Here is a 15,832-nt window from a genome sequence, read left to right as displayed (position 1 = left end):
AAAGAGAATGTGCAATTGATTTTATTCCATTTATTAGTGCAAATAGCAGCACCAGCCGGGAAACAAGTAACACATTTGTCCAAATAAAGTGGACAGACCGAGTGAGAGGGGGGAGGGAGGATGTGATTGTAAAGCTTGGTTGGCTTCATTTGAAGCACTGTCGTGTTATTGGCAGCGTAAGTAGCGTAATGTTACCCAAATGGTGCTTATCCAGGTGGAAGTTGGCAAGAAACTGGCAAGCAGATTAAACATCATTGATGCCTCTTTGCTGAAGAAGAAATTTTGTCTGTTTTTGTTCCCTAGCAAGCTCTTGGCAAGATGGTTCAGAAATTGCAGTTTGGCTGTCTTTTGGGGCCGCACTTTCCTCTGTTCGTGTTTATGTGTGTGTTTGTGCGTGTGTGTGCTGGAGATGAAGGGGCACGTGCTCGAGTGTGTGGTAAACAAAGATGAGTGCCACATCCTTGAGGGGGATAAAACAGAGTGACAGCAGGGACTGGAATCTGATAGCCTCTTCTGAAAGATGTGGTCTTTGAGTGCGTTTGTGTGTGTGTGCGTGTGTGTGTGTGTGAGTGAGCGTGAGCGCGAGCGCATGAATTTGATACAATATCAGTCTTAACACACCTCCTACTGAATCACACCAGTAAATCTCTACTTTTTCTACCATATCCCCTCGACTCCGTTTCCACATCATGTCATTCCAATTTCCCCGTTACACGCAGCTCCAACTTTTTCCACTTCCACTTTTTTGTTTATGTATTCTCCTTCGTCTACCTCCTTCCACGCTCACTACCCTGCGCTGTGTGGTTATGCTTGAGCCAATTGTGCTTGTTTATCTTTTACATGGCGTCTGTTGTTTACTCTGTCAATATGAAAGAAAAGTACATTGCTACTACCGTCAAGAAAAACACATTTCAAAATTGAATCCATTTTCCTGTACACCTACTCCCATCTCATCACAGAGCGCCTCACTATGCTGGAGGAATTGACTACAATTTATACTCTTTGTGTAACTCACATTTTAACCCTCTACACTGATGCATTTTTCTGTTTTTGTATACAAAATGAATAATTATTGTCTGCTGTAACAATAATGAGAGATACCATAATTTTAAAACAAAAAAGGATTCTTTGAAAATGACATTTGTCAAATTGAGCAGTCAACATAACATTTAAGCAAAATCTGCTCCTTTAAAGCACAGTTCAGATGATTTGATCAAATCATCAAGTAAAGTCAGTTGCAGCCATTGTTCACCTGTTCTAAATATGGCTGTGCCTCAAGTTCCCTGCAAAAATTTTTTATGATCAGTAGTATTGCGATAGAGGTAATCATAGCATCAGAACTAAGTGAAAGTTAGATTTGTTATTTGTTAAAAAAAAAAAGGGGCTTTCTCAGCATCAAACCATGGCTTATATAAAGGTTTATAAAGGGTCTATTCATGGTGCTCCAAAACCCTTTGTGGAAACTGGATCAGTTGTATCCAAAACACAAACAGGCAGACAGAAAGTGACCTCACCATCAGAAGATCAATACTCCACGCATTGTTCACAGAGATAGAAAAGTAACTTCCACATAAACACACAGAGACTCCAACCAATAAAATAGATTCATACTGCAGCAGGAGAATGAGCTCAAACACGCCTTAAAGCCTTTAAGAACTACCTGAAGACACAAGAGTTCTGACTGTCATGGACTTTCCTCCACAGTCACCTCGACGCCACTGAACATGTATGGACCTTTGAAGACTGAGAAAGCCAAACATATATTTATAAAAGTGGCATTTACTGTATCTTCTCATATAACTTAACACTAGACAATAGACAAAACAAGGGAATAACAGTATTTCCCAAAACTATTCCTTAACTAGCAACTCCCACTATTCCTTCAAGATGGTTTCTTTTATACACAAGACAAAAAAATCTGAAGAAAAAGACCTGTCCTCCTGAGCAGGAGTCATTGTAAGCGACCCACACTGCTTTGCTTGTTTATTCTTCACCTCCCCTCTTGCCTCTTCTCATTTCTATGCTTTTGAAAGCCTCATGCATTTTGTTTCACAGGTCACCTCACTCGACGGGCTGAGCTCCTCTCGAGTGCGAAACGAGAGGCCATTTCAGAGAACAAATCCTGTTTGATGCTGCCATGCAGAGCCACATAGATCAGTTGGTGAGGGAGTTAGGCAAGTAGCGCTTGTCTAAGACGATGTCACTGGGAGAAGCGGAGAAGTGGGTATTAATGTGTGTTTATGCCTCTGTGGGGAGGGAAAAATGTGACGGGAGGGCTCATGTTAGGCTATCAGGGAAGAGGCACTCAGCCTCTTAGCTTGAGCAACTGCAACAGCATAACAGCTGCAGGAATGAGCAATGACAGCTATTCACGCACCTTTTGTGTGTGTGTGTGTGTTGAAAGGCACATTAACCGTCCGGTTAGGGATGAAAAATGGCCTTTCAAAGCTGTGTTTGAGAGGTGTGTGTTTACGTGTGTGAGTGGAGGCTGTATATTCAATGTTTCATGAACAGCAAATAAGGGATGAGGTGTTTTCACGAGTACACACACTCACACACCCGTTGGCAATCAAAGATAAGGCAACTGATTCAAAGTTGAATCTCATGGAGCAACTGAATTTTCTCAGCATGGCTAAGGGAAAAACCTAATCCTGAATATAATACAGAAACCCAGTAAATGTTTGTACATAGGTGGAAGATAAACTAAAAATAAGATTTCCAGATGAAAAATAAGAAGGTACGTGAATGAACTGAGCTGAAATGCTCATCTGAAAGCTGGCAGGTGGCCGAGCTGCAGGCGGAGGAGGAGGCAAAAGAGAGTGGCAGGAGATGGGGAGAAAAATGACAGAGCCAAGAGAGGGACGGAGAGGTTGAGCGACTTGCACAGCGGTGTGCCTGTGATCACTGGAAAAACAATGTTCCACCAATCTGCCATTTAATTACAGACAGGACAGGCCGCCCCTGTAGCGTGTATCGCTTTAACATGCATTCAATCAAATAGGAGTGGAGCAGGACAAACAAAGTGTGCAGTGGAAACTGACACTAATGAAACGAAATCAATAGGCTCATTTTCTCCACCATGTTGTCTGTCCCACCCCCTTAGGCAGTTTTTTTTTTTTTTTTCCCCTTGTCCTCTCTGTCTTCACTCATTTTTAACAGCATGGATAGATTTCTTCCACCTGGTTGATGTAGCTGTAATACAGCATTTCTCTTGGTCAAATTATATCATTTCTGAGTTACATAGTTGGTTTAAAATATAGTTGTTTTGTTAATAAAGGAAGTTTTAACAAGACGAGCCATGCAAGCAGCTCTGTGAGATGGTATTAAAGCAAATTGCTAATTTGAATTCGCTACCATGCTGATGTTCACCTTCAAATGGAATTCACTAGCTCATGGTTACGACATGGGAAGTTGTGTGCATTGTATAATTGGCGCTTGAGTGCTTAAGTCATAACAACAGCGCTGTAAGCAATGGCAACAAGGACCGCATCTAGAAATCACAGAAGTAACAATGCAGGAAATGCAAAAGCATAATGACAGAGGGAAAAGATGAGGTCGTTGCTGACATCAACATTTCCTCAGTAGTATTATTAAATCACAAAGAACACTTCCGTATGACCATACCTTCATGGCCAAAAAACGTCAGTAAGCACGTCACAACTCGTAAACTCAGAGCTTTAAGAACATTTTGAGGTTGTGAACACCACGAGAGGGAGGCGTTCAGATGGACTCGTCCCGTGAACACGACAAACACGACCCCATTAGAGGGCAGCAAACATGTTCCTTTAGCGTGTTAGCATGCTAACATTTCCTAATTAGTGCAAAACACAAAGCTCAGCTGAGGATGATGGAAATGTTAATAATTCTGTAGGTTTAAAAAGGGGATTTTTTTTTTTTCTTCTTTTTACTTGATGATAATGCCCACATGAAACTCAACCTGAAAGGGGGCATTGATGTCTTTACCAAATTTCATGGCAAACAATCAAATAGTTATTGCAATATTTCACTTATAATTACAAATGCCAACGTCATGGTGACACAAGAAGAACGTTCTGGGTCATTTCTAAGTCTGTTAAATTTATCATCTCTGCAGTTCTGGGAATTTCCCAGCAGTCTTAGTGGCAGAATGACCGACAGATCTTCATTGCCACTCGCACCGTCACTAAAGGCTGGATGATTGAAAATGCATGCAGTGATACTGGGCTTTGGGGGCGAATTAGATGAGGGACATGTTTGTTCCAGTGTTCTTAGTAATGAGAAGAAAGAGAATCGTGACTGATAAGGGAGCTGGAAAAAGTCATAAGAGGATGTATAGGTAAACTTCATTCACACTGTGCACGCTGGATAAACAGAAGCAGATAGAGCCCAGAGATGATATTACTATTTTGTAAACTGTTTCCCTCTGGAATGCAAATGAGCCACCTCTGTCTTTTCATGCAAGGTGACACAAGATTAGAGTATAATAATGTATGATATGTACAATATGACTGTACCAGTGCAAGATGAGATTTAAACTGGTTGGGAGGAGAGACAACAATAAAAAAATGCATCAGAACATTGCAGGATTTTGCTGAATGGTGAAAACCTTATAATCTTATAATCATATATCCTTTCTCTCTGTCATCTGTAGTTCTGATGGAAGTAATATTTGTGTCTCTGTGGTGGTGGTTTTGCTGTAAGCTGCAAAGAGGTGCTTCATATTGAGCCTATAGTGCATATCTAGGTTTGATGTATGGTTTATGAAAATACTTTTGATATCTTCCCTCTACAGTATATCCTTGCCTCCCCTGTTCAGGTAGCACAATAATGGTCTGCTGGATCAATGACCAATAATCAGAGGCAGAATGAGCTTCTGTTTTTTTCCCTTTTTACTCCACTAGCAGGTTCTGATGGAACAAAAGAACCTGAAAGGAAAGCTCATGTTTTCTCTACAAGAAGCAATTAACTAAAACCTTTTCAATGCAAAAAAAAAGAAAAAAAAAGAACGTGCTCTGGCTTCATTTACAAGCCAGCATTGATTGATCCCTCCTCTCCTCAGGCTCTACCAATACAGACACCGTGGTGAATATGCGGAAGGTGACCCACCAGACCATTAGTGAGGAGCTTTCAAAGACCGTTCTCCTCCCTTGCCTCTTCACCCTCCGCCCCAGTACCGGTCCATCCCACGAGCCCCCCAGGATCAAGTGGACCAAGGTTTGGGGCCAGAGAGGCTCCGACGGCCTGCAGAAGGAACAGTCAGTCCTGGTTGCTAAAGACAATGTTGTCAAGGTACAGTAAACACTGAGGGGGACCATTCTTAAATGTTTGACATCGTGTTGTTTGAGAAATATGAGTCACTCTCTAGGCTTTAGCTGTTTCTTTTGACCATTTTCATCCATTATTTCTCCCTTGACTCCCCTCTTTTCTCAGGTGAAGAAGGCCTTCCAGGGTCGTGTAATGTTGCCTGGTTACAATAAGAACCGCTACAATGCCAGTCTTGCTCTAACCGGGCTACGCTCTAGCGACTCTGGTCTGTACCGCTGTGAGGTCGTGGTTGGCATCAACGACGAACAGGACACAGTTCCCTTGGAAGTCACAGGTGAATAAAATGTCGACTTTTTTCTCATTAAGGCAGCCATTTTAAATTTAAAGTCAGATATTTAATATTTAAATTATTGTAATGGGAATAGAACCTGGAAATTTTAAGTTTGTTCGCATTTTTATACAATCATGCCACCATCATCAGCTAATCAGCTAGCTGCTACAAGCTACTTTACAGTTGTGAAGTAATTTGATAAATGTTGAATTTAATGTGACAGTAGTTGATTGAAAGAAACCAACAACAATACAAGTAGCAGCGGTTAACATCAAATAACTGAGTAGCTCCAGAAGTTACAACTCACTATATATATATATATATGTATGTGTGTATAATGTATTGTAAAGGAATCAAACGACAAATTTTAGCACTATTTGAAAAAATTGAATACAAATATTTTCATGGCTTGGAAATTGTTTGCTAGGCAGCAAATATGGTTATACAGGTTAAACAAGCATCGTCAGGGTGAAGTCTGAAAATCTGGAGGTTTTTTTTCCACATTTCGGCACCAAAATGATTCGAGAAGCAATTACAGAGGGCGCAAAAAGTTTTAGTTAATGGAGGTGGGCACACACACAGCCTTCCAAAGTCACCAAAAACCTTCTATGTATGTTCAATTTTACCTCATTCACTTTCTTCTACAGTTTCACATCTATAACACATTGAAGTACTCACAATACATTAAAGTACAACGTTTAATACAATTGAGAGTGTGTAACAGTTTAGATCAATGAAGCCCATCAATACGGTGTTCTTGAGCCACATAATGTAATCTGGGTTTTGCCAAATGCTGATAGGTCCGCTGTTTGTTTTTTTCAGCTGTTTATAGGATTATTTCCTCTGAGTTTATTAAATATCCAATACACAGCAGCTTGGTCAATATGAACGTCTCCAATGTGAGTGTGAGACAGCGTATTTGTGATGTGTATTTTTTGTTGTGGGACTTCATGCCTCATTGAGATGAACTCTTTACCGTTAAATACACTGTGGCAAATAGATAAGCCTGTTATCTAACAGTACGATCCATGTTGATTGTATTGAACAGAATTTGGTGACCCTGTTGAAAGCAATAATGACTGAAATTTGTTCTGAGTTAATGAAAATGTAATCAAATTACTTAAATTGAATTTTAAGTATACCAAAGTTTGAGCCTGGCCATTACTGTGTTTGGTTTTAATAGTATTACTGTAAGCTGTAATGTGTTTTGAAATATTAACACAGGACAGTTACACCAGTTACTGTAAGTATTGTTAGAATAGAGATTAAAAAAAAAAAAAAGAAGAGAGCAATCAGGAAATACCTTCATAAAATGTATTATTATGTCTCAGCATATTTCATATTAATATCAGTGGATAGTACACACTGATTAACACTAGTATGTGTTGTGTATTTTTACCGACACAAATTACTGTCTGAGTGAATCCCTGCTCTTTGGTTGTGAACAGCTCCCCCATTGCTATGAGGGTCGGTCACTATGAATAATAATGACCCTGTTTTCCATGTCAGGCTAATGCAGTCATTACAGCCAGGCTTGTGTACTGTCCGTGTAGAATGTATGATGATGGGGGAAAGGTGAGGTTACTCGCACACATTAAACATCATTGACCTGGGCCATTCAGGTGCTGTTCAAGCACTGAAAGCCTAATGAAAGCAATATGTTAAAGCCCAGCAGTGCACACAATTTTCAAATAGTGTTGCTTTGAGAGCTTTTGTATGGCTCTCCATGGCTAAATGGGCAAACCATTTGCTGCATTATCTGTATCCAGGACACCAGTATTTGTGGAATTACTAGACTACCTGGGGGTACCGCACTGTAGAAATTACTGTGTCAGAGTATTTTGGCTGCAAAGCTATCATCCATTTCCAGGTCACTCACTATTTTTAATAGTAACCTATTATCATAATGACTACAGGGAATAACACAATGCAACAGCCACTGTACACCATGCCATCGCTTGCCACAAGCCCATGCTAGCCTTAACATAACTAAAAGCAGCTGTAAAAGCCCAGTAGCCTTTATTATTTTACCTCATCTCCAAGATAGCCTCCACTCCACACCTGCATGTGGCTCAAATGTGAATATAGTCAAAGTATGCAGACACAATGTCCTATGTCTGATTTCAGTACTTCAACTTCAAGGAAGCTATCTAGTTTACTCAAGCAAGAGGAGCACTCGTGACTGATGGTCTATCCAACAAACACTCAAAGTAGCTTTCCTGACCTCCCCTGAATGCAGCATTATTTGACTGACGTGAATCACCATACAGTTTAGTTTTGGGGTATTGTAGTGTCATAGGTTCACTTGAAATCACCACTGGGGAGAGTGCAGCAGTTTATCAGGACTACCGAGAGAGAAAGCTGGTCCAGTGTGTGAAAGTGAGAGGGCGACAGTGTGGCTGGTATCAGGGCAGACAGACAAAGACCTGTATGCTGATCCGTGTAGAGATGGGTGAGCAGTTTAGACTGTGAATGCAGCTGTAGATGTCTATTAAGATCCACCTTTTGTGATCATTATAAATGATGCAGTCCATCTAGCAAAGCAGAATTACGGACTTTGTGTAGATGCATTTTACAGATTGTAATAAATGAGCGCATAAGCTGTAGTTAATTCCAAGACGTAAAAAGCTGCCTCAGAGCTTTTCAGCCAGCTGTGGATGATGAAGCAGGTCACTCTTTGAATTTTCAATCATTTACACAATGTCTTAAGAAATGACCAATGTGTATGAGAACTGAACAAAAAGCCAACACAAAGTGTAAAAAAAAGTTGGTCGTGGCGCGGGATCCATCCCTATGTAGAATGCATCCCTATACGGACCACCTCATCTTTCTCCTTACGAGGACTTTACATTTATTAAACGAGACCCCTGTCACTATGCTTGGGAGACCCTGTGTCTTGGCCAATCGATTAACATGCCATGAAAACCAGTCCTTCAGAGAGAAACCAATTACGTAGCCGGTGAGGGGTAGCCATCTCCAGGGCTTAGTCTTAATTGGCAGTCACGCTACATGGCAGACTGCAGCCGTCCTCGCACTAATTCTGTGCTCAACGTGTTAATTAGCAGGTATTGATGCTGCTCAGCTGTATCAATATCATATTAATCCACGCTGCTCTTTTCATGGAGTCATTTGTGTGTTTCTAAGCCTCGATGAGACGTCCTTCCTCTCCTGCCATCTCCTTCTTAATTTCTCCCTCGCTGCCTCTGTCTTCCTCACTCTTGGTTTTGTCCATCTTTTTCCTTTCTCTCGGCACTTATTGACCGCTCAATTGGCTGTGTCTCACCAATTAGAACACAGTGGCATTGATTGCGTTTGTCAGCCATTGTCTTCGGTGAGATATGGAGGCTCACCATTAACTAGTAGGTAGTATATCGGCACTAAGCATGGTGCAAAGCGTTTGTAATTGTTTATACCACCTCTTGAATCTAGCAGACTTTCAGCATGGATCTGTACAGCTGCTTGCTTACAGCTGGATTACTACGAACCAGCAGAACAGCTTCAGTGCTCCTTAACATAAACTCTGCAAGTTTGCTGGAGAGATGGGGGACAGTGACTCCAAAAGATTCTACTCCGGACGTATTTGATGATGATGATGATGATGACGATGATGATGATGATGATGGGGAGAGCAATGAAGAGCAATCTGGTCCAAAATGCAATCATCTTTGCTTTCTCAAAAGACATTTATCCTGTCAATCTGGGCATATAACCTCATAATAAACCAGCTTCTCGAACCTAAAGGCAACCACTGCACCACAACTGTCTTGGTATATGTTGTTTTCTGAGTTCGTCTGAATCTGAACTTTCATGTCGCACATTAATGTGTGACATCAACACTTTGTGCACAATTTTAAATTCCTGCTTTTACAGAGATTGTTCTACAATTTGGGAAACACATCTACAGCCAGAAGAAAGTTGACTGTCTGAGTTTAGCATGAAGACTGGGATGAGGAAGAAACCTCTGTAAACTCACAAGGAAATAAACTCTGCCTCCCAACACTTTTAAAACAATGATTTGCCTATTTGTACACTGTGATCATTGTACAGACCAAACAAAGAATCTACACAAATAGTAATTAGTGAGTTTTAGGATTTTACTAAATTTGGACCGTTGTTTCAAAGATGGATTTTTCGACTGTAGTTGAAACTCATTTCCCCAATGTTACCATGGTGTACCTCTGTGTGTTGAAACTAATTAATGTAATTCGACTGTATACATTTGAACACAGTACAGTGTAGTGCACTAAGTAATAATGCCAAGAGCCAAGGGACACTGACTCCTCAGCAGTGCTCCAATGAGGGCAGTCACATATGGTGCTTTGTGGCTCTCCTCCCTAGAGATCGTGCGGGTATGCTGTGAAGATGCAGAGGGTAAAAATAGAGATGAGGTATTAGGCATCCTACCCTCGTGTGGAATGGGTCTGGGTTTCCCATACTGAAGGGAAACCCATTTGTCTCTCTCGTGTACGTATTAGCCAGCAAGCTAGCATCTCTGTTTGGACAGAATCCCACAGTCTCAAAGGAAAAAGGACAGAAGTGGAGAAATTAGGAACACAACAGAGAGGATTTCTGCTCCACGTTTCTACGAGGAGGAGAATATGAATACGATGACAGAATAGCTGAGTGGACTGCTGGGAGTGAGGGAAGTCTGTCTGTGTGTGTATGCGCACCACACTCAAACACACACGGCTCTGTTTTTGCTTTCTGCGCCCCAAGCCTGTAGTGCGAACGTTCAAATTGCCACGCTGGCTTCCTTCTCGCAGGAATCTCTGTCACTCTCCCAGACAAAGCCAGCGAAGATAAAAGAGTCGTATTAGTAGCTAGACGCCCACGAGCTCTCATGTCGCTGGATGCCTCTCAGGGGCGCAGCACTGAATGGCAGGCAGAGGTGGGAGGTGAGGGAACGTTGGATGGACCCTTCTGAAGCGGCTCTATTCCCATTTAAGTCAAATATATGCTCGTTTCACAGCTCAGGGAATTGTGCCTCATCTGGTCCCAGTTAATTTTTTCCTGCTTCCAATCTTTTAACCCCACTTTTTTTTATATTCCTGTCCACCTCTCACCCTCGTTTTTTGTCACAGTGGTTCAATACATACATCTACTTGAATGCAGTCTCCCTGTTTCTTTGTCTGCCTTCTTTGTTATACTGTGATGAGCGCAGAGGCAGACAGCAGGGTGACATTGTGTGTGAAGCAGTAAAGTAAACATCACCACTGTTTGTCATACTCTGTATCCAAGGGCAACATCTCTTTTCTCTAATGATAAGCCACCCGACTATCTGATGCAAATGAGACTCACGTACACAGGTTGCCGAACCTGAATGCTGCAGTTCGTCCTGCACAGATGGAACAATGTCAGAACATGATGAGGATGTCTAGAGGGCTTTGTGTTTATGTGCCTATGAACATGTACATGCTCATGTTTTAATGGCTCAAGGTTGCAGTTCATCAATGCTTCTGTGATTTAAAGGTTGCAGGTCATAAATTCATGTGATTAGTTCCCGCAGCATCCTCCCTACTTGTTATCACATTTACTGTCTCTCTGCTCCAGGTGTGGTGTTCCACTACCGGGCCCCTCATGACCGCTACGCTCTGTCCTTCGTTGATGCCAAGAGGGTGTGCGTGGAAAACTCGGCGGCCATCGCGACGCCAGGTCAACTGCAGGCTACTTTTGCTGACGGCTATGACAACTGTGACGCTGGCTGGCTGTCCGACCAGACTGTACGGTGAGGCTTTCAGCACTAAGTACAAGTAGTGGGGTGGTATAAAAAAAGCCAAAGTTTGGGTATGTTGCTGTTGGAATAACTCTCAAGAGGACACACTTTACTGTTATTAATGTGATACAGCAAAATGCTGTGATACTACAGAACTTCTGTGTTACTGCAGTCCTCATGATCGGGGTGATATTTCAACTAAGTAGTATGGATCAAGAAAAACAAAATATAGTGAAGAAAAAAAACAGATGAACTCCCACCCCAGTTATAGTTGGCATGGCAACAGATAGCCATGCATTGTGCGTGTTATGCACTGACTTTTTTGAAGGTGTGTCTTTACTATTGTATATTCAGCTTTTATTTAACGATAACCAACATCTGAAGTCCAGAAGCACAACATTACTTCATCTATAGAGCCTGAATGTTACATACAATATGAAGCGCCATCAAAAAGTTCTGAGACTCGTCTACAACAACCAAAAACTGTACCTGATTTAAATCCGGTCGCTATCTTCTCCAAAGTAGACTCTTTGTACAGCGACACACTCCTCCCAGCAATCTTGCCACGCTTGGAACTCTCCCTGGAAGTCCTGTTCTGTAAGCGTGCCAAACACCATCTGCCATTCATACTGAATCTCGTCCACAATGTCTAAATGTCAACCCTTCAGCTTCAACTTCATCTAAGGGAACAGAAAGAAGTCGCAGGGAGCCAGATCTGGCAATTGGGGAGGAGCAACGATTGTGCTGTTGCAGATTAGAAATTTATGTGATTTTAGCGCACTATGGGCCTGATTTACGAAAGGTTTGCGTGTGTAAAAGCACGTGCAAACTTCACATCACCCACCAAAAAATGTCCAAGGTAATCTACTAACGACGTGCAGTGAGGATTGCGGCTTTCAAATGTGCAATTTAACACACGTTGTCCATTTTGCGTGTTTGCCTGCATGCATACGTAATATTGGGCGTTTCTACCTGAAGGTGCAAAATACTCGGAGGTGAAATGCAAATACATCAATTTAGCACCCGCAATGATATTTACTAAACCTAAAAGTAGAGATAGGAGAAGTGATTGCGTATGTATTTTAGTACGACTGAAAGGCACGTATTAATCAGGTGCGCAAATCTGGAGAGACGGCTGCTCTTATTATTGTGGTGAGAAGGAGACGCAGAGAGAGCAAAAAATATGTAGAGAATGTGGTTTTACACCCAATTAAACATTTCTAAAATGTCAAAGGCAAAAAATGATTTAGACATATCGTATGTCCAGCGATGACATTTCTGAGTTGTTGAATGAACTGAATGATAATTTACAGTCAACAACAAGGAGGAGCCACAAAATACCATCAATTAAAAAACTTCTTAAAAAACGACTCAGCATTTTCCTGCCTCTGGGTCGTTACAGCGTATCGCTGCTCGGATATCCCACCCAGTCTCGTTATTCAGGTTTGCTGTCGCAGTTACTGAATGCAACGTCCCGCAGAATTCACAGGTACTTTCATAAGGTTCCCGAACACTCGCGAGTTATTGAATGAGACCAATTCATCTGCTCATCACAGAAAGAGCTGGACCTGCTGATTGGTGTTTGTTAGAAGCATCTGATCCACCGTCCCTCCTGTTTTATTGACGACGTTTTATTATTGAGCTGGTTTTTTTCCCCGCTTTTTTTGGTTACTCCCACAGCATTGACTTCCTTGCTGATAATCTCCTATTTAGTATTTTGTTCTTGTTGTATTTGTATTTCTTAATTTCAATGGGATCTGATTTCCTTTTCCATTTGCAGTCGCTCTGTTTTCCATTGCTGGAATCACTTTAACACACTCAAACCCCTCATTTAAATACAGCAATTTGCACCTGATATCAGTGATGCAAATACGTTTAATAAATCACCTGCAAAATGGGTGCAAAGTAAATGTGCAAACTCTTGAAAAAAAACGCGCTATTTTAATACTCTTTATTTGAGATCTTAGTAAATCGGGCCCTTTGAGCGGACATGTTGTCAGGTTGGAGAACCGAAGTCCCAGTGTGTCAAAGTTCAGTTTGTTTCCACCGAAGGTTTTCTGTTCTGAGGCCTCAGAACATTACAGTGTTGACAGTCTGATCATGGGGGATGAATTTACAGTGCACAACCAAATACATTTTAAAGAAATCCTCTAGCATTGAATACTTACTCATGAAAGTTATTTCTTCCGCCGGCTTCGTGATCATTATTGTGGTGCATAAAAGAAATAGCCTTGAAACTTTGTGATTGGACCACGTACATTGCAGCTAAATGTGAATCTTAAAGAATAAATAATAGTTAGGTGTTTTGGATTGAAAGTAGCAAGGCTTGCTAAATCAGGTTGTGACTTTAAGATCTCTCTCAGACAGTTGTTTCAGCCTAATATTATTCATAATTTACCTCATGATTAAACATTGTAATGTAATAAATGGTCTCTGCTTCTAGAAATCTTTCTAAATCCAGAAAAGTTCTTGATTTATTTAAAAGTAAGAAGTACGTCAGTGAGAAAGTTAATTTAATCTTTTTGGAGCTTTGATAAACATAAAACTGCGTAACATAATTGGACCTAATTGCTTGTTTGCACACTGGAAAGGCAGTTAACTACATCTGCCCCCTCTGAGCTGTCTGTCAGGCTGCTGCATGTGCCTAAACTTGCCACCTTCCATTAAGTCCCTCTTTAACATTACCAGTCAGAGCTCGCCTTTTGACAGCGTTCTCCATACCTACATTTTAATTTCAAATCGCTGTTGCTCCAGTCGGCAAGCAGATTGACTGTTGTCTTCCTGGCAGTTCTTTTCTACAACCTTCCTGCAGCACGGCTTCCTTCCCTATTTCTTTCTCTCCTTCCATCCCGCGCTCCTGTTGTTTTCACTCGGGAGCTATCTAATTGGTCCAGATCCAGGAGGCTCTGACTGCGCACCAGCCAGGAGGAAAGTATCCAATTAATACTCGGGGAAAAAAAATTCAGACATCAGCTGTCGTTTCATCAGCCACCGAGCAGAAAGAAAACGGCTAAGGCCAGAGACACTACAAGCCTCAGTTCTCTCATTATACCCTGATGAAAATAGGCTGCTCTATATGAAGAGCAAACCCAGGTGTATGTGCAGGCATGTGTGCCTTGTGCATTTATATTTGATTGTGTGTGTGTGTCTTTTCCAAGTACTTCATAAGTCCCTGTATGCCCAGTGTAATCTTTTAATCAGCCTCTTTGCTTTGTGCCCCGGTGCTGCTGGAATCAATGTTCTTGTGGAATAATTGCTCAGTTGGAGCCTAAATATAGATCGCTGTTTTCACAGCCCCACAGGCATGCCAAGCCACTGAAGGAATTCCTGATTCTTTTAACCTCCCCTTGACTTGCCACTTTTACCTTTCTCTCTGTCGCTCTAAAAGCTTGACCGTTACTGGCGTTCTTACATTGCCAGAGCATTAAGCACATTTTGAAAAGGATTTAAAGTAAAATGTTTGGGTAAGTATCCAGTGAAACTCACACCGAGGGCAGAATAATTAAAAGAAACAAGACGCTGTATCTATTGAAGTGCTTTCCAATTATTGTCCTGAGGTTGTTTTGCTAAGTAGTGAAGGTTACTGAATTGGGGGGAGATATCCGTGTGTTTATTTTTTGTTATTCACCGGGAAACACATTTTGGTAATCTCTGAGAGGAAGATATGTTTAAAGTTATTGTATTCAGGGAAGGCGATGATAAAAGTGTAGCCAGATTTTCATCATATTCTGTATGCATGTGAACTCATCCCAGGGGAGCAAAGTCTGGCTGCTTTTTTCACTGCCAAGCTATATTAATCTCACTCTCTCTTTTTCTCTCACTCTCTTTGTCTTTGTCCCTCTTGGTTTCCTCTGCAGCTACCCCATCCAGTCGCCTCGCCCCGGTTGCTATGGCGATCGGGAGGACTCACCCGGAGTCCGTAACTACGGCAATAGGTCCCCCGATGAGCTGTTTGATGTCTACTGCTTTGCTAAGCAGCTTCAAGGTAGGAGTCGGGAGCTTCGGCCATAAATTTGAGTTTAGTCATGCATGGGTCCACTAAGCTGTGGGTGTGCTGCGAGAGAACGTAGTGGCCAGGATTTAATACTGTGTAAGCACAGCAAGAGAGAGGAAGAGGAGCAGAGTTCACAGAAGAGAAAGGGAGAGGCAGTGTGAGTCCTGCTGTCATGTTTATGCCTCCTAAGCAATTTGGGTCAGTAGTGTTATCCTAAAACTTTTACTTTTTCATTTACAGTGTCACAGGCAGAGGTCTACAACAGGTGGACAAAATCACCCCATCTTCATTCATTCACTACTCCTTATGTAGCTCAGTAAGTGAGCAAAATTGAGATTCTGGACACTTGCATTAATTCTTACATCTATGAAATGTGGCAAATTGTTTTGTGAGATTGTTAGCAGAAGGTTGTGTACATAACCACGGACAAATGTTTGTAGTGTGTTCTAACATAAGCTGCAAATGTGAGCATGTCTGCCTATCTAGCTTTCTATAGTAATCTAACACAGCATTACTTTCAATGCTGAAGTGGCACATCATGTAATTTCAC

General features: G+C 41.6%; 1 protein-coding gene across 1 annotated transcript in view; it reads left to right on the top strand.

The window, feature by feature from the left end:
- Positions 1–15,832, top strand: part of ncanb (neurocan b) — a 149,923-nt gene that overhangs the window by 39,976 nt on the left and 94,115 nt on the right. The window contains exons 3-6 of the mRNA XM_069150135.1: positions 5,039–5,268; positions 5,410–5,578; positions 11,126–11,300; positions 15,146–15,273. Coding sequence (XP_069006236.1) covers positions 5,039–5,268; positions 5,410–5,578; positions 11,126–11,300; positions 15,146–15,273 — 702 coding nt within the window. The remainder of the gene's footprint in view (positions 1–5,038; positions 5,269–5,409; positions 5,579–11,125; positions 11,301–15,145; positions 15,274–15,832) is intronic.

This window comes from Embiotoca jacksoni, unplaced genomic scaffold (assembly GCF_022577435.1).
Source record: "Embiotoca jacksoni isolate LCO1_2020_lvr unplaced genomic scaffold, fEmbJac1.0.p SCAF_16, whole genome shotgun sequence".
Lineage (NCBI taxonomy): Eukaryota > Metazoa > Chordata > Actinopteri > Embiotocidae > Embiotoca > Embiotoca jacksoni.
Note: the sequence above shows the minus strand (reverse complement) of the source record. Positions and strands in the feature narration are given on the sequence as shown.